This window comes from Lithobates pipiens, unplaced genomic scaffold (assembly GCF_037356315.1).
Source record: "Lithobates pipiens isolate NorthernLeopardFrog02 unplaced genomic scaffold, aLitPip1_a1.2 Scaffold_18, whole genome shotgun sequence".
Classification (NCBI taxonomy): domain Eukaryota; kingdom Metazoa; phylum Chordata; class Amphibia; order Anura; family Ranidae; genus Lithobates; species Lithobates pipiens.
The window spans coordinates 460,078,459-460,101,659 of NW_027507758.1; the positions used below are offsets into that span (position 1 = coordinate 460,078,459).

Below are 23,201 nucleotides of genomic sequence, written 5' to 3' on the forward strand. Positions count from 1 at the left end.
TCGGAACTCCGCTGAAAGTCCGTTGGAAAGACCGTTGGACCTAGTCCGTCGAAAAGTCCGCTCGTGTGTACGCGGCATTAGGTATTACACAACTCTCTTATTGTGTTATTGTGGACAAAGTTGCGATTTATTACAGTTTTGAAAATCATGAGAGATAATTAAAAATCATTGTTTGATGGATGTATAATATTATGTAAAATGTGACAATGTTTAACATTTTTGGAGGCTATTAAAAAAGAATATGCACAAAAAAAGTTTGCAAAACAATTTCTTTATCAAAAAAACAAACAATTGCAATAAAGTTTTATTATTGCATATTTGGTCTGTTGTACTAGTTTTTTATAAGATAGGTATATTACGATTGACAAGGTTGCAGGTTTTATAGTTGATGGTGTGTACTATTTGGCATGACCTTTTGATGTGAAAGTTCTTGGGCGAAAAACATTTCGCCGGGAGGTAAATATTTGTGCCAATGCGCAGTAGCAACCATTCTTTTTTCATGGACGAACAGAGCATTAACCTTGCAATTTATCGTTCATACAGCAGAAGTTTTCCAAACTTGCCGTTTGCTTTTTTACCACAAATATGTCACAACCTATTAATGATTTATACCCATTAACTGGCCGAAAAACGAACAAAGTGTCTAAATGACCAATTTTCATCTAGTGTATGGCCAGCATGAGTTAGGTTTGTTATATCTGTGTATTGTTAAGATACAGAATACCTGGAGTCTGGAATTATGAAAAACTCATTAGAGGCTCATACAGAGTTCCCCCTTACAAAGAATTGTGTTCTCCTAAAATATAGATTAATAATCTGTTTTAAATTCTTAGGTATTACACAACTCTGTTATTGTGGACAAAGTTGCAAAGTTTTATCTGTATGTATATTCTCAAGTAAACTTGAACAGGCAAGAATGCTATCAGACCATTTCATCTTTTATTTCAAAGGCATACATAACAGTATGCATATTCTGGGGTTATTTGCAAACAGATGGATGAAATACAGACATACGGTCCGCATGTGTGAAAGGAGCCTTACAAGCATCAGGCATTTTTTCTGCAAAAAGCTTCTGACTTTTAGGAGAGGTAAATAAACATCCTTTGTTCATGAGGCCTGTCTATTACCTTGATAAGAAGCTATACCTGTTGTTTGAACTGAAGCTGACAAATAAAGCAGACTTTTAAAGTGGTTTGGTACCTAAAAATGAAAGTTCATGTTATTAAAATCAACAGATAGCATACTTACCTAAACGAACCCTGAAAAAAAAAATATTATTTACTTACCTTTTATTTCTGATGTTTAAGCTGACTTCCGGGTTGTCCTCCCGTGGGAGTAGGCGTGGCTATCGTCCTCGCAATGGTCCCTGGGAAATTTCCCAAGAATCCATGGGGGACAATGAAAGTTTTTCTTTCCTTGTCACTGCTCTCACTGAGCATGTGCAAGATGGAGCGGAGCATGCTGGGAGCCAGACGTCATCATATACCAGGAAGTAAATGCCTGTGGGCTTCAGACGCCCACAGTTAAAATGGAAAACCCCAGAGCAGGTTTTTATAAGTCATCCTGAGGAAAAGATTCGTCGCGCCGGGGGTCAAATAAACGCCGGACGTGGATGCCAATCGAAGGTAGCACTCGCCCACCAGTGAGACAGGTAAGAAAAAAATAAAAAAAGAGTGGAATCCCACTTTAAGTTTATAGAACTGTGATGGATGCCTGTTTTTCCTTCTGATCCTGACAACATTGAAAGGAAAGAAAAGTTGCAGCCACCAAAGGACACATTGTGTTATGCATTTGATCGTTAGTCTTTAAAAAGAGAACAATAGCTTGCTAGTGACAGCTTTCTCAAAATATTAAAGTAGAAATATGGCAAAAGCCAAAAATTGTTTGTATAATGCATTCTGTTACTTTTATTAACACAGCAGCTTTGTTTTTCTGAATTTTCCCATAAAATAATAATTTCAAATGATGATCCTGTCAGTAGATCCATCTTTTTTTTCCACTTACTTCAAAGAAATATAGCGAATTTTCTAGCAAGTTCAAAAACATTTTGCAAGTGAGCAAAAAAATATTTGTGGATGGAAAAGCACTACAAGTAAGCATTTAAAATATTCGTTTTTTTTAACTGCAGATTTTTAGGTTTGTGACACATTTTTTTTTTCCAAGTATGGTATTAGTTATCTCATAGCCTCCTAAAATACCTGGTTATATTTGAAACAGATTATTTTGTATAGTGTGGACAGTTAACGGGCAACACTACAAAAACGGTTCTAATTTTTATGCTGCTGAAAATGTAACCATTAGTTGTAGTTACCTGCAAATGAGGTAACTACAATCAAAAGTCTACTGTCTCCAATTGCCTAAAATTTAAAGTCTCTGTACTTTTAGGCTCTGTGCATATTGGCTTAACCACTTTAAGACCAGGCCTCTTTTTTAGATGTGGTGTTTACAAGTTAAAAACAGTTTTTTTTTTTTTGCTAGAAAATTACTTGGAACCCCCAAACATTTAAAAAAAAATTTCTAACATCCTAGAGAAAAAAAATGGCGGTCATTGCAATACTTTCTGTCACACCATATTTGCACAGCGGTCTTACAAGCGCTTTTTTAAATTACATTTTTTAAATTAAAAAATAAGACAACAGTAAAGTTAGCCCAATTTTTTAATATTGTGAAAGATGTTACACTGAGTTAATTGATACTCAACATGACACTCTTCAAAATTGCTCCCGCTCATGGAATGGTGACAAACTTTTACCCTTATCTCCATAGGCGACATTTAAAAAATTCTACCGGTTGCATGTTTTGCCCTACAGAGGAGGTCTAGTGCTAGAATTGTTGCAGTGCTCTATCGATCATGGCGATACCTCACATGTGTGGTTTGAACACCGTTTTCATATGTGGGCGTACTCACGTATTCTGCATGCAAGCTCGGCAGGACGGGGCGTGTTTAAAATTTTTATTTTTTTCTTATTTATTTTACCCTTTTTATTTTTACACTGTTTAAAAAAAAAAATTTAGCGCTGGGCTCCTGAAGAGCATGCACTATTTTTTGTCAATTTAAAAAGTTCCTAAGACCATAGTTGGGTTTTAGGGTTAATTTTGGTAAATTATGGTCTCAGTATCAGTTTGGCTGAACTGTATTATGTTCTGCCTGGACATAGGTGTGGGTGTCACCTTTGGCAGGCATTGGAAGTCTGGTTGGACGCATTCGGTACCAATCTCTCTCTGAGCCAATCAGTGGGTGCGTTGTCTCGCTGTGTATTCCGGGAGAGAGTGTTTAAGGTGCTGAGGTCACGAAGTATGTTCTGACTCCTTGGTCCTGGTCCTCCTGACCAGCCCCCAGAGGCCCTCATGGCCTGGGGTGCGGATCCATTCATTTCTGTGTCTCGGGGCTGGCTAGTCTGAGGCACAGTAACTGGAAGGAGGGTTCCAAGGTGGTCCGGTGCCATCTCGGTTTTGGAGAGGCCCAGCAACTGAAAAAGCAACGAGGGGAGGACTCTTCAGAAGAGGGCCACGCACAGGGCTGGTAGCTCGGTAAGAGCCTGGAAGCTAAGCTGGAAAGGACACCAGGTGAATCCACACTCTTATGGTATCGCCGGACCGGCTGCAATATACTGGTCCCATATGAAAGTTCCTAATTTCATCCTTCAGTTACAATCAAGTCTGTGGTAGAGACTATGCTTTATTTGAATCACCTGTCAGTTGCTAAGTCCACAAAAAGGGGATATATCCGATAGCTGTAACATCCAGTTGCGAATGGCAATTACCTGGATTGTATAGATAGAGACATTCAAGTGTCAGCAGTTCCAAGAGTACCTGACGGTAAGCCCAAAAATAATCAGCCTCTCCTTCGGGGGTCAGTGCTACATAAATAAAAAAATCTGTCACTTTTATTCCTATTACAAGGAATGTAAACATCCCTTGTAATAGAAAAAAAAAGCATGACAGGACCTCTTAAATATGAGATCTGGGGTGGGGGCCCTCTCACGCCATAGATAAAGGTGATCTGGTGGTGAATCTGCTGCAGAGACCCCTTTTATCTTGTACCGGACCACCGGCCGAAAACGGGGATACTGGGGTTATGGCAGCTAGCTGCTAACATAACAACAATATCCGTCCCCAAAGTAGGGACGCACATAGGCGTGCGGTGGTCCGGAGGTGGTTAAAATATGTTGCTTCTACAGGAGTTTTGTGTTCTGCCTGTATAAGCTACTCAATGTTATCTTATGTGTCCATGTACATTAGAGGCATATTTTAAGCTCAACGTTTAGAGGCAGGAAAGAAAAAGACTTCTGGTTTGTGTTTCTAATTGGAGCTTACTGGCAGAAAAAAAATGTAAAACCCTCCTAAACATTGTACAAAAAATGCCTTATATTAGCGTTTTTTTACTGCCAAGAGGACAGATGTTTTTTAAGCCCAGTGTGCATGGAGCCTAAATCTTAGCCCTTGTACACACGGTCGGACATTCCGACAACCAAATCTGTCGGATTTTGTCAGTCGGATTTTGTCAGTCGGATTTTGTCAGTCGGATTTTGTCAGTCGGATTTTGTCAGTCGGATTTTGTCCGTCGGATTTTGTCCGTCGGATTTTGTCCGAAACTGTTGCATACACACGGTCGGACAAAGTTGTCGGAAACAGAACGTGATGATATTATTTCGTTAAGACGGGACTATGTTCACGCTAGTAGACAATAGCTTTGGTGTAGGAATTTGATCTGAGCATGCATGGCACTTTGTCCGATCGGAATTCTTTACACATGATTGGAGTATGTCCGATCGGAGCATTTTGTCGGAAAATTTTACCAACAAGTTGGAAACCTTGATCCGTCAGATACTCCGATGGAAACAGTCCGATGGAGACCACACACAGTCGGAATATCCGACAAAATGGTCCGATCGGACACATTCCGTCGGAATCTCCGACCGTGTGTACAAGGGCTAAGAGGCTATCCTGGGACACAATTAATGACAAGATATTTTATATACCAAGCATCTATGTTGTACCTCTGTATTTCTGTAAGAAAAGTGTAGTAAAATCACCAATTACCCAAAATTCCAAGATGCATATCCTTTTTGGATCTCGGTTTTTCCTTAGTGAAGGTTGAGTCTGTGAATTCCCTATACAAGACTTTTATATAACGTCCTCCAATTCTTTTGTCATTTTGGACAAAATATGTTGCTGACTCACTGAAAGTTATTGATAATAGAAGTTATGTTATGCTATGGTTATCATTTGGTTATTTACATATCTTTATGTAAAAAAAAAAACATTTGAAGAAAAAGGCAATTTAAGACATTTAAGACAATTGTATAGTATTATAATAGAAATAGTTAAACTTACCTTGAAATAGCAGATCAGATGTTGGTTTCTTTGTTAAGAAAGCTGGCTCCTCGTGCTCCTCGTGCTGCGATCAGGTCTTCACAGGTAATACTGATCAGGTGTACTGGTCAGTATTACTTTTTGCCCACGATTCAAATGGCGGTTTGTGAACGGCCCTCTGAACGTGGGTGTCGTGATGACGTCACTTCCCTTTTCTTCCTCGCGCGAGATCTCGAGCCTGGGCGTCGCACAGACTCCTGGGAAATAAAAACGACGATCCCAGGAGCCCCTGTGGCCGACAGGAAGAAGTGATCTGCCGCTGAAGCCCTGCCCATTTCTGCAGCGGCTCCGCCCCTTTCCGGAATCTCCAGAGGCAGAAAATTTGAAAGAAGAAGAAAACAGAAGAAGACAGCAGAAAGGTAAGGGGGTTACCTAGCGATTAGGGAAGGGGGGATCACATAGACCTAGGACTGTTAATTAGGGTGGACCTCTGCTTTAAAGATGACAATGAATTTAAGCATATATAAATACATAATTAAATTAAAGTTGAACGGAGGGATTTTTTTAAAAACGAACTTGCGCTGCATGGTTAAACTGCTCATTGAGTCTAGGGTTAGAGGAATATTCTGCAATATGTACCTTATTCATTGCTTCCTGGGTAGACAGCACTCTTCTCTCCAACTAGTTATGGGTGGGCCCTTGCCATCCACATGTACAACACAGCACTACTAGTCTTGCATTGTATTTAATTATGGCACAGTGCAACCATTGGCTTGAGAGCCTTAGGGAAGAAGCTTCCAGACACCCTTCGCTGAATGTGCTGGAAGCCTACTGGAGAGTGGAATAGTCTTTGTGATGTTGGGAGCGCTGAACCTTAGATAGATGTGTTATAATACAATTGACGGTTTACAGTCCTAGAGACTGCTCACCAGCAACTGTGGGGTCTTAAGAAATTGTTTGCACACCAGACAGACCATCAGATGCTTGAAAAGGAAGCCCTTTATTGCCTCATGCCAGACATATATACAGGGTACAGACAGTTGATGCATTTCACACGGATATACCGCACTTGTTCTCAACACCAAACTGATCTCTGTTCTGGCTATTTAAAGGTATGTCACTAATTAGAAACACACCTGAAAAACATACCTGAATCAGGAGAGCAGCTAATAAAGAAGACACTGACATTGAGATTAAAAACATTTCATGACTAGTAGAATAGACAAATACTAAGGCTGCTTTCACACTGCAGCGGGAGCGGCGTCGGCGGTAAAGCGCCGCTATTTTTAGCGGCGCTATACCGTCATTTTAGCGGCGGTCTGCGGGCGCTAGGGGGGTGGTTTTAACCCCCGCTAGCGGCCGAAAAAGGGTTAAACCCGCCCGCAAAGCGCCGCTGCAGCGGCGCTTTGCCGGCGGTATTGCCGCGGTGTCCCATTGATTTCAATGGGTAGGAGCGGTATAGGAGCGGTGAATACACCGCTCCTTCACCGCTCCAAAGATGCGGCTAGCAGGACTTTTTTCACCGTCCTGCCAGCGCATCGCTCCAGTGTGAAAGCCCTCCGGCTTTCACACTGGAGTTAAAGGGGCCGGTTTTTTTCAGGCGCTACACAGGCGCTATTTTTAGCGCTGTAACGCCTGAATACCGCCCCAGTGTGAAAGCAGCCTAATACATTTAAATCCTAATAAATGAAATGAAAAACCCCAAAAGCATAACCAAATTGATCAAAATGAATTAACGATAAAGTAATAGATGAAAAATGGTGCAAAATAAAAACAAAAACAGACCAAAAATACAAGAAAAACAAAGACAACACGTTGATTATACAAAAATAGGAAATTAGGATTGTAGAAAAATAAGATATATGAAATCATTTCATTACAGATAACCAGAAAAAACTATGAAACTAGTAAGTGATGACCCCATAAAGGTTATATACACCAACATAAATGGAGTAAAACATTCATGTTTAACAGTCATCACTTCAGGTATGTACGTACAAGAATTCTAGTAACGACAAGGCACTTGAGGCAGAACAGAGGCAGGAAGAGGAGGACTTCCTTGCCTCTCAAGGCCTCCTTTATCCAGACAGTGTTCCTGCTGTCCCACTCATCACACAGGAAGAGGACGAGGAGGAGGAGGATGATTGTGTCAGCATGGAGGTGGAGGCTGGCACTCAGCATCAGCAGCAGCAGCAGTCTTGTAGGGATGTTTTACAGTCCCAAGAAACCAGTGGACATGTGCGTGGCTGGGAGGAGGTAGCTGCGGATCATGTTGTCCTTAGTTACCCAGAGGACTCCAAACCGAATGCTTCAGCTAACCTACACTGCATGGCCTCCCTGATCCTGCAAAGCCTGCGGAAGGATCCTCGTATTCTTCGGATCAAGGAGAGGGACCATTACTGGCTGGCCACTCTCCTTGATCCACGGTACAAGAGTAAGGTTGCCGACCATATCTTGCCGTCGCAGAGGGAGCAGAGGATGAGACATCTCCGGGAGGCCTTGCAGAAAGGTCTGTGCAACGCGTTCCCAGAGACTGGGAGGTTACAAACTCCAGGTCCTGGACAATGTGTTGCTGAGGCATCCGTCAGAAGGAGCGATGGAGAAGGTGGCCATCTGACCGATGCCTTCAGACAATTTTTTAGTCCGCAGCCCCAAGGTATGATCGGTTCCAGCAACCATCGCCAGCGTCTGATTTACATGGTGCAGGAATACCTAGGGGCAAGGTCAGACTTGGACACCTTTCCCAATGAAAATCCTCTGGCTTACTGGGTCTTGAGGATGGATCACTGGCCAGAGCTTGCACAGTATGCAATTGAGCTACTGGCCTGTCCTGCATCCAGCGTTCTTTCGGAACGCACCTTCAGTGCTGCTGATGGCTTTGTTACCGATCACAGGGTGCACCTGTCCACCGACTCAGTTGATCGACTGATCTTGATAAAGATGAATCAGTCTTGGATCACCCACAGCTACCAAGCACCTGAAGCTAATGTAACCGAATAATTTTTTTTTGAAATATCACATCCCTTCAAGACTGCCTATGCTGATGCTGAGTGACTGTCCTGTTATGTTGATTGTCTATCCTCTTCCTCCTCTGCTGATATGTTGGAAGAACATTTTTGGTTCTGGGTGATGCCACTAGCCCATTTTTTCAGCCCCTGTTTAACAGGGGCGTTTAATTACAATTTTTGATGCAATGCTTTGCAGCAGGGCTCATTCCTGCACCACAACTAGAGTATATGGGAGAGTTTGCAGTGTTGTGGCACCAGCACCAGTGACTAAGGCCCAATTTTTCAGCCCCTGTTTAACAGGGGCATGCAATTACAATTCTTGATATGATATTTCACAGCAGGGCCCGTTCCTGTGCCCACCAAGAGTAACTGTGAGGACCTATAGTGTTGTGGCACCAGCACCACAACCACCAAAGGTCAATTTTTCTACCACTGTTCAACAATGGCATGTAATTACAATTCTTGATATAATCATTCACAGCAGGGCGCTTCAGCGCCCACCAAGAGTCACTTTGAGGGCTTATAATGTTGTGGCAACACCAACACCTTGTTCCGCCATTTCTGCAGAGCATATAGGGCAGGCCCCTACTTTCAAACATCCAACTTACAAACGTCTGCTACTTGCAAATGGAAGGAGACAACAGGAAGTGAGATGAAAAAAGACGGACGGCAAAACAAATTATACAGGGGTGATAACCCTTCCCTATGTTTTCCAAAAAGCTTAAAAATTTATTTTTTGACTGGAGCTACACTTTAAAAATGTACCAGTTCAAAATTACAAACAGATTCTACTTAACACAACAAACCTACACAGTCCCTGTCTTGTTTGCACCGCCTGTATACTGGTGTTCTGAGTATATAGGGCCTGGGGGCCCCACGTCTTTTTTTTATATGGGAACGGGGTTCCCCTTAATATCCGTACAAGACCCAAAGGGGTTGGTAATGGGCAGGGGGGGTTCCTATGCCATTTTTCTCAATGATTTTCATCCATATTGCCGGAACCAGATATTACATTAAAACCGCAAGCAGTTTTAAATGACTTTTTTTCCGTTAAATGTCATTTTGTGCAGGGACTGTTCTAAACATGGGGAAACGCGTGGCACTTCCCAGGCATACTATAGACAGCCCCCAGGCACGATATTTAAAGGCATATTTCACTTTTTTTTTCACTTTAATCGTCATTAAAATCAGTGCTCCCGCCAAAACGGCCATTTTTTTAAACATTTTAGGCATTGATCCATGTCCCCTGGGGCAGGAGCCAGGTCCTCAAACCCTTTTTAGGACAGTATCTTGCATATTAACCATTAAAATTAGCACTTTTTATTTTGAATGTTCGAGTCCCATAGACTTCAATGGGGTTCTAAAGTTCGTACGAATTTGCGGTCTGTTCAAAAGTTCTGATCCGAACCGGGGGGTGTTCGGCTCTTCCCTATTCTCATATATGTTTTAGTTTTGGTACAAGATAGAACTGCAGCTTTCATTTACTCTTATATCTTTTTTTGGAGATTGTTCATAATTTATACTGTAGCACAGTTTCTTCCCGACTTATTGATCATCTTTATTATTCAGGGAGCGGTAAACTTACCACCATCGGTAGGCATATTGGATTGTATCACCGATTTGATACTTTGGTTGTCCAATTCTTTGCTCTGCAGGTGGTCTACCCAAACCCTAGGGGTGTCGATTGGGACTGAACAATCCAACAGAGGGAGACCCTGTGGATTGAGTGGCTCAATGCCACCCTTCCTCCAGGCCTTAACAAAATGCTTTCTTATAAACCTTTTCTGTAAAATACACCAAAAACGTTCTTTTGGGTTCTGTGAGTTTTTTTTTAATGACTTGTTTTGTTTGTTTTATTAAATATATTATCTACTTTATAGATTTTCTCCTGGTGAAGTGATTTTCCGCAAAATTAGTAGAGGGAATTGTTGTATACTTCTTTCCAATTGAAACTCTATGGGGGGTAACCTAGTAGTTTGCCAATTGTGGTGTATATTACTATTTTTTAATGCATTGATGTTTGTGTCTTTATTAAACTTTATACATTTTTGATTATTTATTGTTCATTTATTGACTACCAAGTACCGAGATAGTCCATACAAACAAATTCTTTGGTGTGATGCATGGGGGCTAGCATGAGCAACTGCTCTGGCATTCACATACCAGTCAATTTTTCTAAATTATGAAATTGGATGAGGGTACTCCTATTGAATGTATTTTTCCGTGAACCTGAGGCCATACTCATACTATGTCAAATGGCTGATGTCATAGATGATCACATGCGCAGCACCATAGCAACTGCAGATCAAACAGAGGCTAAGTTGGCAGCTTCCTCGGCTTTAAGGGATAGTTGGGCTGAGCTCTGCTTTGATTTCTAGTCCCTCCGATAGTGTTGTGACTAAGGCAGGAAATTAGTGGAATCTCCGACACACATTTTAGTAGGCACAAGCTAGAACCCCTATAAGCTTTTTATTGCTGCCAGAAGACCTTCCCTCACTTTCTGTCCCAGGCTACAACATTGTCAGCAGGAAAGGGACTGATGGGAAGTCTCCCTAACAAAGAGCCCCATATGGTAATAAAACTTGACAGAGGTGCTAACAAAAAAAGAAAAGAAAAGCTGTGGCTGATGTTACACCTTACTCAACAGATGATAATATGCCACTGTTTAGCAGAACAAGTCATCCCTAAATGGCAGGTTCATACAGAAGGGAGGACTTAAGTGTGGTTGAAATTAACATACTGTACACGTTTGAATATAGACTTTAGCATTTAAGTGTTCAGGCCCAAATGTTTATATGACAAAAATGTAATTGGGTCAAAATACCAGCAAGGCATTACTCTTTGACCCTATTTTATTTATTACCAACAAACATATGCAATGGCTACCTATTTGCTTACGTTATTAATTAAAAAAACATATAGTTATAAAACTTACCTTCCAGGTTCAGTCAAGTTTTGCCCAGTGAATTGGTTAATTAAGGTTGGACCATAATCCCAGATGGTCTCTACTGCAGCAATATAATAACGTCTAATAGTGGAAAACCGTGGATAGGGGCTCACTTTGGAGCAGTTTCTGACTTCATAGAATGCCTGCATGCCAGCTGTGAAGCAAGATGAAAATTAAACGTATTCACAATAATGCATTTTTCCAAGTAACAATGTACAACTCCTGGGATCATAGGAAGTAAAAGTATATTCAGACCAATAATTTTAGGAGGAACAATACGAGAAGAACTTTATAAGTGACTAATGGGCACAAATATGCTGCTTTCAAAACCGTATAAAGCTTCAGAAAATGACTTACCTTGAAGATGTTCAGTAACCTGAGAGCTGACAAGCCACTTTCCAGGATTTTCTGTATACATTGAAGCCTGGGTCATTGATGCAGGGAAAAGACTGAGAGTGTCCACACGCCTGTGTTGGTATGTCAGTACATTACCATAGAAATAAACAGAGTGCACATCCACTTCATTTCCCACACTAAATATGTACCACTTTACATCTATGTTATCACATACAGATAGGCCAGGGAGATTGCCAAACACGTATCCATTGATGGCTGTAACACAAATACAAGAGTATGTTAGGAATTACTGATTTATCTACTCATTTCGAGTAGTGCCATATATTTACCAACTTGATCAAAATGTAGAACATCTAAACTTTTTTTCTTACACAGCCATAGGCCCTTAATAAGCAAAACTTAAAAAAAAAAAACTTTCCTAACACAGATCTTGTGAAATTGTGATTGCAGATCTAAAATAGTGATAGTGTGAATGAAATGTGTATGCCCTTGTACACGCGGTCGGAGATTCCGACGGAATGTGTCTTATTGGACCGTTCTGTCGGATATTCCGACTGTGTGTGGTCTGCATCGGACTGTTTCCGTCGGAATATCCTGACGGACCAACTTTTCCAACTTACCGGTAAAATTTTCTGACAAAATGCTCCGATCGGACATACTCCGATCATGTGTAGCCTACTCCGACTGCCACGCATGCTCAGATCAAATTTCTAGACCAAAGCTATTGGCTACTAGCCTGAACATACCGTAGTCCCTTCCTAACGAAACAACGTCATCACGTTATGTACAATCGGATTTTCCACCAACTTAATCCGACCGTGTGTATGCAACATCACTTCCGGACCTCTTCCGGAATTAATCCGTCGGAATTACTTTGACGGATTTGGTTGTCGGAATCTCCGCCCGTGTGTACAAGAGCTTACAGAGATCAACGCTATCATAAAGAGAAGTGGAGACGCTGACAAGGCAGAAAAAGTCAGATTTTCTCAAGCCTACAGGTATAAAGTCTTTGGTGCTCAAAGCAACAACCCTCAGCTAGGATCACCTCATTTACACAGACCAAAAATAAAAAGTTTATGTCTATTGTAAAAAATATTTAAAACATTTCTGAACACGCTTGCAAATTTTTAAAAAAGTTTGCAAACCAAATGGCATGGCGTAGAATTTTCAGAGCAAAATCATAAAGTAACATGTTTAAAATCATAAAATAACATATTCTCTGCAATACTTTACTTCCCCATGCTCTGTAAATACTGTAAGTACAGAAATATGCCTGTTGATCTGCCAGAAATCCGCTGTTCTCTTAATTTTCTGTTTGACCTGACAACACAGAGTCTCTGCTGCACTAAAATCCCAAAATAATGTTGTCAGTTCTATCTGGTTTCTCCTGGTAAACAAAAGAACACCCCTGCTCATCTTCATAACATAAGGGGAGGAGTTCTGTAGTTCAGGAGAAGAGAAATAAGTAAAGCTTATAGTATATATACTAAATATGTTCTTTTATATTTTGTCCCTAAAATACATCGTAAACTAAATTCTGTCTTTGGCAAAATATGAAACTTCCAATACTAATCTCCTTCTCAATTAGCTAGTTCTTTGGTTGTAATGCTGATCCAGTTCCTTTACTGCTTTCTAAGTGATTGATCCAAAACAAGTTTGCAGCGAGTGAACTCCTGATGTGCATATGTGTTCCAGATTAGTAACTCAAAAGCACTAAAGCCAAAGGATTAGCATTACAACTAGGGCGTTGTAATTTTTATCTTTAGGCCATGAATTGCAGAAAAGCGAATTCCACTCATGACAATGCTGCCCTACATATGTACAGCAAACTCTTGATGATCCTGTCATTCTATGCCTAAGTGTATGGGCTTTATTTCACTCCAAGCCTGAGCATATACTCTATAGGGCATGCTAAAACTATTTTCATATTTATGTAATACGTAGCAAAATTGTGCCCAAGGTTGGGGTGGTGAAAGCATCAGTCATGTAGTGTTGACAGCAGGCACAGTTTGTGATAAGGGAAGGATGGCTGCAAATTCTGTGAACGGTGGTGGGGGGATGTAGGTGCAGTGGGTGAAGAGGGTAGTGGGGTGCAGGCATTAAGGGTGATGAGGGAAGGGAGGAAACAGGTGACTGCAAGCTTGGTGGTTAGTGAGAAAAGGGACGCTGTAGAGAGTGGATGGTGAGAGAAGTGGGGTGTAGGCACAGTGGGTGGTGAGAAAAAGAGGCTGTTGTAGATGGTGAGAGAAGAGTGGCTGCAGGTGTGATTGGTGGTGAAGGAAGGGAGCTGCAGGAGCAGTGGATGGGGAGGAAAGGGTGTGCAGGCACGAAAAGTGATGAGAGAAGGGTGGATGCAATAGTGGTGGCTGATGAGAGCTGGTGGGCTGCAGGTGCGGTGGATGGTGAGAGAGGGGTTGCAGACACAGTGGATGGTAGAGGATGGGGGTACAGGGGCAGTGGGTATTGAGGGAAAGAGGACTGCACATGATGTAGAAGTGTAGATGGTGAGTTAAGGTGGCTGTACAGAAAGGGGGTGAAGGCAAGAAGTGTGATGAGAGAAGGACACTGCACATGAAGTGGGATGATGAAGGAAGGGAACCTGCAGGCATCATGTGGGGTGAGAGAAGGAGAACTGCATGAGCCAATATGTGGTGAGGGAAGGGGGCTGTTGAGAAAAGTGGAATGGAGGCAAGGAGAGTGTTGAGAAAAGGGGCTGCAGATGAGGTTGGTGATGAGAAAAGGGAGGCTGTGGGGGGCTGTGAAAGGTAGAAAGAAAGGGGGTTGCATGGCACAGGTTGAGTGTTAGATATGAATGGGAGAGGTACAGGCACATGGGTGGTGAGGCTAAAGGAGTTCAGGCTCAGTAGGCCGTGAGAAAGGGGGTGCAGGGGTAGTGGTAGCTGTCCTATCTGTGGTTACAGCTCCCAGTACCATCTCTTCAGGCACTGCCAGCCCTCCTGGCTGCAGCTGCCCCTTTCCACAGCACGTGCTACCTCAGGCCACCTGACTGGCTCTACAACCATCCCAGACTACTCCATCCTTGTCCTCTCAGACATGCCTCCTAGTCCTTTTGACTATGTGTCACTCACTGGCCTTCTTGGCTGTTACTGTTCCTTCTGGAGATTTGCCTGGCAGTGTTTTCCCATTGTCCTCTCCTTGCTTTCAGTGCTTCCTGGCCAGAAGACCTCCGTGGGTTTTGACAAGGTCCTGTCACCTAAACCCAGGCCAAGGTCACCCCCCCAGACTGGGGAGCTCCCTCAAAGGCCACAACAGCCTAACGCCCCATCTCTAGCTTCCTCTCAAACTCTCCTCCCCATCTGGGCTGACCCTGGGTTTTTGAGGGGGCCTGCCCCCTGACAACCCAAGTTGGGGGTTGGTCAGGGTCCTCATGATATTCTAGGCAGCTCTGCCAGTCAAGCCTGTGCAAATTTACCTACACTTAAACTCACAAAACTATCTACACTTCTAGCACTATAGGGTGCCATACTAACATTGGGACAGATGGTGTGGGCTGTAGGCACTTGCAGTTCTGGTAAAGTAAATGTAAATCCTACTAAATGTCCTGCTGTGTATTGTAGAGAATGGTGGTGGGGGGGGGTTATTTTTTCATCCTTTGCTACAGCTGAATGCTTCCATTGTCCAGCAGCCTTTTTACAGCCTGCACATGTCCTCATGCATTACAGTGATTACAGGCTGCAAATTATTTTTTGTATAGACTTTTTGGTGTAAAAGTGAAATATGCCTATTTTGGGACGATGAAGGAAGTGGAACTGCATGCACAATATGTGATGAGGGAAGGATGGTTGGTGTGAAAAATGGCATGGAGGCAAGGAGGGTGTTGAGAGAATGAGGCTGCAGATGAGGTAGGTGATGAGAGAAGGGTGGCTGTGGGGATCCGTGAATGGTAAAAGAAGGGGGGTTTCAGGCATGGGGGGGAGTGTTAGAGATGAATGGGGCAGGTACAGGTACAGTGGGTGGTGAGGGGAGAGGAGTGCATGCTCAATAGGTCATGAGAAAGGTAGGTGCAGGGGTAGCGGATGGTGAGGGATGGGGCTGCAAACACAGTGGATAGTGAGGGAAGGGGGCTGTAGGCATGGTGGGTAGTGAGGGAAGGGGGATGCAGGCACAGTGCATTGTGAAGAAAGGGGAGCTCAGGGATGGTGGGTGTTAATGGAAGGAGGGCTCAGGTATAGTGGGTGGTAAAGTAGGGGAGGCACAGGGCTGCAGGGGCAGTGGATGGTGAGGGAAGGAGGGGGGGGGGGACTGTAAGAGAGGTGGGTGGTGATGAAAAGGGGATGCAGAGCAGCCCATGTAGACCACTGTGTACCACCTGTCTTTAATAAGGCTTAAGGAAGAATGAGATTCTTACAATGCTTTAAATTGCTTTCCTGAAAGTCCACATCTTCTGTATCCACTGAAGCAGGATTAGTGCAGTAATTATTGATGTTTTCATAAAAATACCAGCTCAAATTTTCATCCATCACTGTAAACAATAAGACATATTCCTCCCTATTCTTCTTTTTTTCCAGGACCCCTGTTGTAAAACAAATCAGTACACTGTAATAACAAACTCCTGAAATGAATAACATAATTGCAATGAAATTTACTCTCATGGTATAATTTTACACACACATCAATCGAAGTGGTATTAAAGGCTTTTTACCCTAATGCATTCATTTTAAAGAGGAAGTAAACCCTGATGAGTTTACTTCCTCTTTCATTCCCTGCAAAGGCAAAGCATAATGGACTACTATGCATCGCACAGTAGTCCATTATGTGTCACTTACCTGACACAGGAGCCAGCGAAGTCGCCGCTGTCCCCTGTAGTCCGCCGCATCCATCTTCTTGGTGGGGTCTCGCAGCTCCGCCGCTGTCATTCGGCGAAGCCGCAATGACGTCACTCCCGCGCATGCGCACGGGAGCCGACACGCGCGGCAGCTCTGTCATTGAGAATGCCGCGCTCAGTGCGCCTGCGCGCCGCTGTCTACTTTAAACACCTTCTGAGTGCAGCCCCACCCAGCACTGTGCACAAGACCAGAGGCTTTCTCCACTCTCTCTCCTCATAGGCTTAGTGAGAAGGGAGGCAATCAATGGATAATAGGCGCACAAAGCGGGGTATCCAAAAAGAGGAGGATTGGGGCTGCTTTGTACAAAATCATTGCACAGTGCAGGAAAGTATGGCATGTCAGTTATTTAAAAAAATATAGGTTTACAATCCCTTTAAATGGTAAACTTCAACCAACAGGTTTTTTTTTAATGTACATTTAGGATTCCCTGATCAGTTTATTTCAGAGTTTTTAGCAGAACTCATTAGAATTGTACTGCTCAGTAGGAATGCAGTTTGGGTTTACTGCTTATGCGTTTCAGGTGACACCTTTGTGTTTGAGATTTATGTTTCTGGTGCATTTTTTGTGGAATTCGCGCCCAACCAAACTCTTGGTAATCGTAATGTACTGCCTGTTCAATGAGTGTTTTTTTTTTGTGGATAAGCCAGCCCACTTACTATAAAAGTGTAGTGTCACAACAGCCATATTACCAATGTGCTTTATCCGTGATAAGGAATAGACAGGGCGTGCTGCTAATGTAGATCTGTAGGGACTTAACTATATACAGGCCAGTATATGCATTCTCTCCTCTTCTACCTCCAGCACACATTGCTCACAGACTATCACTCCCAGGACCAGCTAGCGCAGGTATTAGATCCAGCATAGACTGAGCTGGATCTTAGCAGAATGCCCTTTGCAGACAGGGACCGCGAGCCCCGATGGTGTAACAAATTGTGAGTCTTCGGTGCTAGGTGTTCTATCTGTGGTGACTGCTCCCGGTACCACCTCTTCAGGCACTGCCAGCCCTTCTGGCTGCAGCTGCCCCTTTCCACTGCCCATGCTACCTCAGGCCACCTGACTGGCTCTACACCCATCCCAGACTGTTCCATCCCTGTCCTCTCAGGCATGCCTCCTAGTCCCCTTGACTGGGTGTCACTCACTAGCCCTCTTGGCTGTTACTGTTCCTCCTGAAGATTTGCCTGGTAGTTCTCTCCCATTGTCCTCTCCTTGTTCCCAGTGCCTCCTGGCCAGGACATCTCTGTGGGTTTGAAGAAGGTCCTGTCTGCACCCAAGCCCAAAGTCACCCCCCCAAGACTGAGGAGGTCCCCCAAAAGCTACAACAGCCTAACACCCCATCTCTAGCTTCCACCCAAACTCTCCTCCCCAGTTGGACTGACTCTGAGTTTTTGAGAGGGCCTGCCCCCTGCCAACCCAAGTTGGGGATTAGTTAGGGCCCTCATGATACTCCAGGCAGCTCCATCTTATTTCCCCTCCCATTTTTTAGAAGGTTCCAGTACATTCTAGAAATAGGAGGGAGGTCTCAGTGATCCTGACTGAGTCATCCAGCTCTTTCTGGATCTCTGCCCAACCCAGGAAAACAGAAACAGACTTGACTGCTAGACAAGCCTGCACACATTTACCTACACTTAAACTCACAAAACTATCTACACTTCTATCACTAGAGGGTGCTACACTAACACTAAAACAGATTGGTGTGGGCTGTAGGCACTTGCAGTTCTGGTAAAGTAAATGTAAACCCTAGTGAATATCCCGCTGTGAGAATTGAGGGGTTACTTTTTCATCCTTTGCTAAAGTTGAATGCTGCCATTGTCCTGCAACCTTTTTACAGCCTGCACATGTCCTCATGCATTACAGTGATTACAGGCTGCAAATTATTTTTTTTACAGAATTTTTGGTGTAAAAGTGAAATATGCCTATTTTGTTACACCAAACATAAAAGCCTACTGTCTGAAGTAATTAAGGAGGTTGAGGCAAAGAACAAAGAATCCATCCTATCCAGCGACTCCTGCGGGGGTACTGTTACATTTGAAGTAATGAGGAATTTAAATATGCTGTGTAATCACAATAAATTAAAACTGTTCATTTACAGACAGAAATATTATTATATGAGAAGGCAATAATAAACTCTTTGTTATATTAAATATTATGGAATTAAAATAAATGAATGACTCACCTGGTTTACAGATAATCATGGTTCCCACAAGTCCAGAGTAAGTGTCTCGTACAGAATCAGTGTGTGAATGATATATCCTGGTAATGCAATCATCGTCCCATTCAGTTGGGCCTTGATCTTCCACAACTTTCCACGTGTAATTTTGTAACTTACCAGGCTGGACATGATCATCGTTTTTATCATTTCCTGAGGTATTGTCTGGATATAATGCTCCTGCAAAGGCATATGCACTATCAAAATTAAATCAAACGTCAGCTCTATAACCAAGTATGCTTACAGCCATGTTCTTTAATACCATAATGTTGATTTGGTATAAGGCTTCATGTACACTTGAACTACTTTGACCGCCGGCCACAGGAAAACGCAAAACGCAGCAAAATCACACCTCGATTTTGCACGCTTTGCGACAGACAGTCAAAACTTTCCTATCCTGAATGTGATTCTTCTGTATTCAGGAGAGGGAGGTTTGGGAAGGTTGAACCTCTTCTAACCTCAGCATCTCCTGTCCTTTTAAGTATTTTTCCTCTTAAAATGAACATTGTTTGAGACTTGATAAAAAAAGTGTTCATAAACCTTCTAGGAATGGCAAACATTGATGCACAATGTGGTTACCCATAATCGGATGGCACTATTACAAATAAAAATGTCTGGCTTAAAATAAAAAAATAAGAAACGGTGACAGGCAGGGTTTTTATAACAGAAGAAACTCTGAGGGTCTCTTCTGATATAAATGCTTCCCTCTGCTGGTCAGCGATAATAAGACAAGTTAAGGCACAAACATCATATAATAGTATGCCCAAGCAAGGGGGGGGGGGGGGAGGGGGCTGCCTACATAAAAGGGCAATGATGAATACAGAATAACTCTGTATCTAAATGGTCAAGTCCAAAAAGAAATGTCTTAGTTCATTAAGAAGGGAATTCCACATACAGGGCTGCCACCATCAGGGAGCTGAAACCAGGCTCCTAAATTGCTAGGAGATACAAAGAGAAGAAGGAGGGGGCGCCTCTGGGTGCAGATTTTTTTAAAAGTTTATTCACAAATTCTTAATAACAAGGGGATTTGCACTCACATATTCCGTAGTTAAAACGAGTGTTGGTCAGCGGTAAAGCACACTAAGCCGCACATGCACAGCTCAGAGTACATTTATGGCGCTCGCGCTATGTCATGATGACGTGACTTCCACATGCATACGTGGGAGTAACATCATGACAGCACCAACTGTGGCTGAACGTAGTGAGCTCAGAAGGAAAATCAGGAGAAGATGGAAGCGCTTGAGCACAGATAGCACATCGCTGGAGGGTATCCTTGGATAAGTAAGCCTGTCATAATGTGCTAGTATGTGGTTCCAATTAGAACATTATGCTAAAAAACTGCAGGTGGTTCATTTAAGAAAACATTTTTTTTTTGTAGAGATTAATACTGCTTTAACCAAACATCTGTTGATGTGAATAAAAAAAAAAAAAAAGGAGGTATGTGAAGATGCTGTAGGCAGCTTATGATGGGGAACAACAATAGCTGTAATTACTCGTTCTACTCTAGTTTCCTATCCTTTGTTTGGCCAGTTGTCCATACACATGAGATCATTAACCAGTCCTGCTTAGAGCGGCCATATTGGGAAAACTGTCATCTCTTGTCTTTGGGTAGGTTAAAGTAGAATTTAACATAAAATCAAAAACATATTATATTGCAGCTTACCAATTCTTACATGTCACTTCTGAGTTAGTTTTCTATTTTTAGACTTCTTCTTTTATTTTCAAGCTGGTGATCCAGCCAGAAAGTCTGAAGTTTTCCAACTTCTTTTAATCATTTAACACTGACAGAGGTGCTTACAATGGCCATATTTTATTAATTTATTTAAAAACGTTATCACAAAAGTGTTTGTTAGTCAAGTTCATCTGCTAGTGCATTTTAAAGGAATGTGTAGCAGCCCCCCCCCAGCACCCCCCAACACTTACCCTGAGCCCCTACTATGTCAAGCGGTCATCTGGGACTCTCCTCCTGATTGGCTGGGGCACAGCCACAGCGCCATTGGCTCCCATGGCTGTCAATTAAAGCCAGTTAGCCAATTAGGCGAGAGATGGGGTGGTGCCAAGCAGCAGCTGTGTTTCTGAATGGACACTCAGGGCTACAGCTCGGTTTCCGGTGCCACCATAGCAAGCTGCTGATCATTCGTCAGGAGGGAGGTGCAAGAAGCAGTGAAGAGGGACCCGAAAGGAGGAGGATCTGGGCTGCTCTGTGCAAAACCACCTGCACAGAGGAGGTAAGTATAACATGTTTGTTTTTGTTTTTTAAAAGAGAGACTTTACAATCACTTTAAAGCAGAGTTCCACCCAGAAATGGAACTTCTGCTGTCTGGATTCCTCCCCCCCCCCTCTGGTGTCGCATTTGGCTCCTTTCAGGTGGGAGCAGATACCTGTCTAATACAGGTATTTGCTCCCACTTCCGGCGAAAGATCGCCGCAGTACCTGCGGCGATCTATGCCATATTTGGCCCCTCCTCCATTCCCCCCCGTTGTCTTGTGGGAGACCCACAGGTCTCAGAAGACAGCAGGGACCACTCCGAAGGAGCAGTGCATCTCGCGCATGTGCAGTAGGGAATCAGGCTGTGAAGCCACAAGGCTTCATTTCCCGATTCCCTTACTTAAGATGCTGGCACCTCCATCTGGAGCCAAGGGACAGGTTGGCTTCAGGTGAGGACATGGTGGGCTCCCTGGACAGGTAAGTTTCCTTATTTTAAAAGTCAGCAGCTGCAGTATTTGTAGCTGCTGACTTTTAATTTTTTTTCTCTGGCGGAACTCTACTTTAAGAAGGCCATACATGGATTGAAATCTGGCACTACCAAGTTTCGAATCCATGTATGGGGAGGTGGTTTGTACAGAAGTGGATCTACGGATTCCACTTCTGTACAACCAGCCTGTTGGAAAATTTCCAAACAATCAGCACCGCTGGCTGTAGACAGCATTGCTGACCAGTGTATTCTATAGGGTGCTTAAAGCGGAGGTCCACCCTAAAGTGGACCTTCCGCTCATTGGAACCCTCCCCCCCTCTGGCGCCACAATTGGCACCTTTCAGGGTGGAGGGGGGTGCAGGTACCTGTACAGTACAGGTATCTGCACCCACTCCCGGCGTAGATTCTGCAAAATGTATGCCCCTTTCCGCAGAATCTACGCCCCTTTCCGAAGGTCCCCCGCTGCCTGCTGGGAAACACACGGATCCCAGAGACAGCGGGGATCATCCTTATTGTGCAGCGCGACTCGCGCATGCGCAGTAGGGAACCAGGAAATGAAGCCGAAAGGCTCCACTTCCTGATTCCCATACCCAAGATGGCGGCGGCAGCACCCGAGAGACGATCGAGAGATCGGCTTCGGGTGCCGACATCGCAGGCGCGCTGGGTGGGTAAGTGTCATTATTTTAAAAGTCAGCAGCTGCAGTATTTGTAGCTGCTGGCTTTTAAAAAAAAACAAAAAACGGCGGACTCCCTGCGGACTCCCGCTTTAACAGTACCCTCTCCCCAGATTGACAATGCTCCTGCCCAAGGATGTTTCTTTTTGCTCCTCTATCCAGGGTGGAGACACCCTAATGCAGGAAGTACAAACAGATGGCCACTGCCCTCACCTATAACTGGCCTTTGCAGCCAAAGAGCATATGGAAGGGCAACGAGTTAAAATATATATTTGCAAATGTGTGCAAACTAAACCCCTGTTTTTAATGCATAATGTTAGAAAGGATAATCTGGTTGGTTGCAGGCTGGTCAGTAAGTGGAGCTGGGAATTTCTTTGGTTTCCTTTTGCACGTGTTTCGCTTTCATGTGCCCCTTGCTGCCAAGGCCAGTTGTAGGTGAGGGCAGTGACCATCTGTTTGTTCTGTTGAAATATTGGTGAGGGGATACACTGGACATCTTTGCTGTGATGGTGGTATATGCTCGGTATTCATATGCTGTGCCCATATAATGCATGTGCTTTTAATGTAGAGGCTCTCAAAATTTAGAGTTAGGACTACAGAAAATACTGGGGTGCCTTGACAGGGCTCTTTATCTTACTCATATATTTGCAAATGTGTGCAGACTAAACCCATTTTAACGCATACTGTTAGACAGCATATTTTGGTTGGTTGCATGCTGGTTGAGAAATTGAGCTGGGAATTTCTTTGGTTTTGTTCTAATACAAGAAGCATGTTACTGGCTGGACCAGCAGGTGAAAATATAGGGGAGAAGAAAGCCTAAAAAAGAAAAGGCACACAGCTACCACATTCCAGGATTGGTAAGCTGCCATATATTATTTTTTATTTTGGGGTTTAATACCAGTTTAAGATTGAATTGTTTGAATAGTCTATCCATTTCATCTCTAGTACAAATTTTGTTTTTGGGTTTGGAGAAATCTGGGTTTATCTCAGATATATTTACTACATAAAGATTTGTGCTTGTTATATTTGCATTATTTTGAAACATTTCTTTACGGTTTTCATTTTGACAAAGTACAATTATGAGTGTGAGGATTGATGCATACTGTAGCTCTCAAATGCCCCCGTTTTGGACCAATTCCCTCATTTTGGTC

The 23,201-nt window shown here is 43.2% G+C and overlaps 1 protein-coding gene across 1 annotated transcript in view; it reads right to left on the minus strand.

Annotated features, from left to right (window-relative positions):
• LOC143988585 (ceruloplasmin-like) overlaps positions 1 to 23,201 on the minus strand; it is a 209,706-nt gene that overhangs the window by 140,519 nt on the left and 45,986 nt on the right. The window contains exons 3-7 of the mRNA XM_077488263.1: positions 18,649 to 18,861; positions 15,998 to 16,162; positions 11,629 to 11,883; positions 11,260 to 11,425; positions 5,044 to 5,183 (exon numbers count right to left, since the gene is read on the minus strand). Coding sequence (XP_077344389.1) covers positions 5,044 to 5,183; positions 11,260 to 11,425; positions 11,629 to 11,883; positions 15,998 to 16,162; positions 18,649 to 18,861 — 939 coding nt within the window. The remainder of the gene's footprint in view (positions 1 to 5,043; positions 5,184 to 11,259; positions 11,426 to 11,628; positions 11,884 to 15,997; positions 16,163 to 18,648; positions 18,862 to 23,201) is intronic.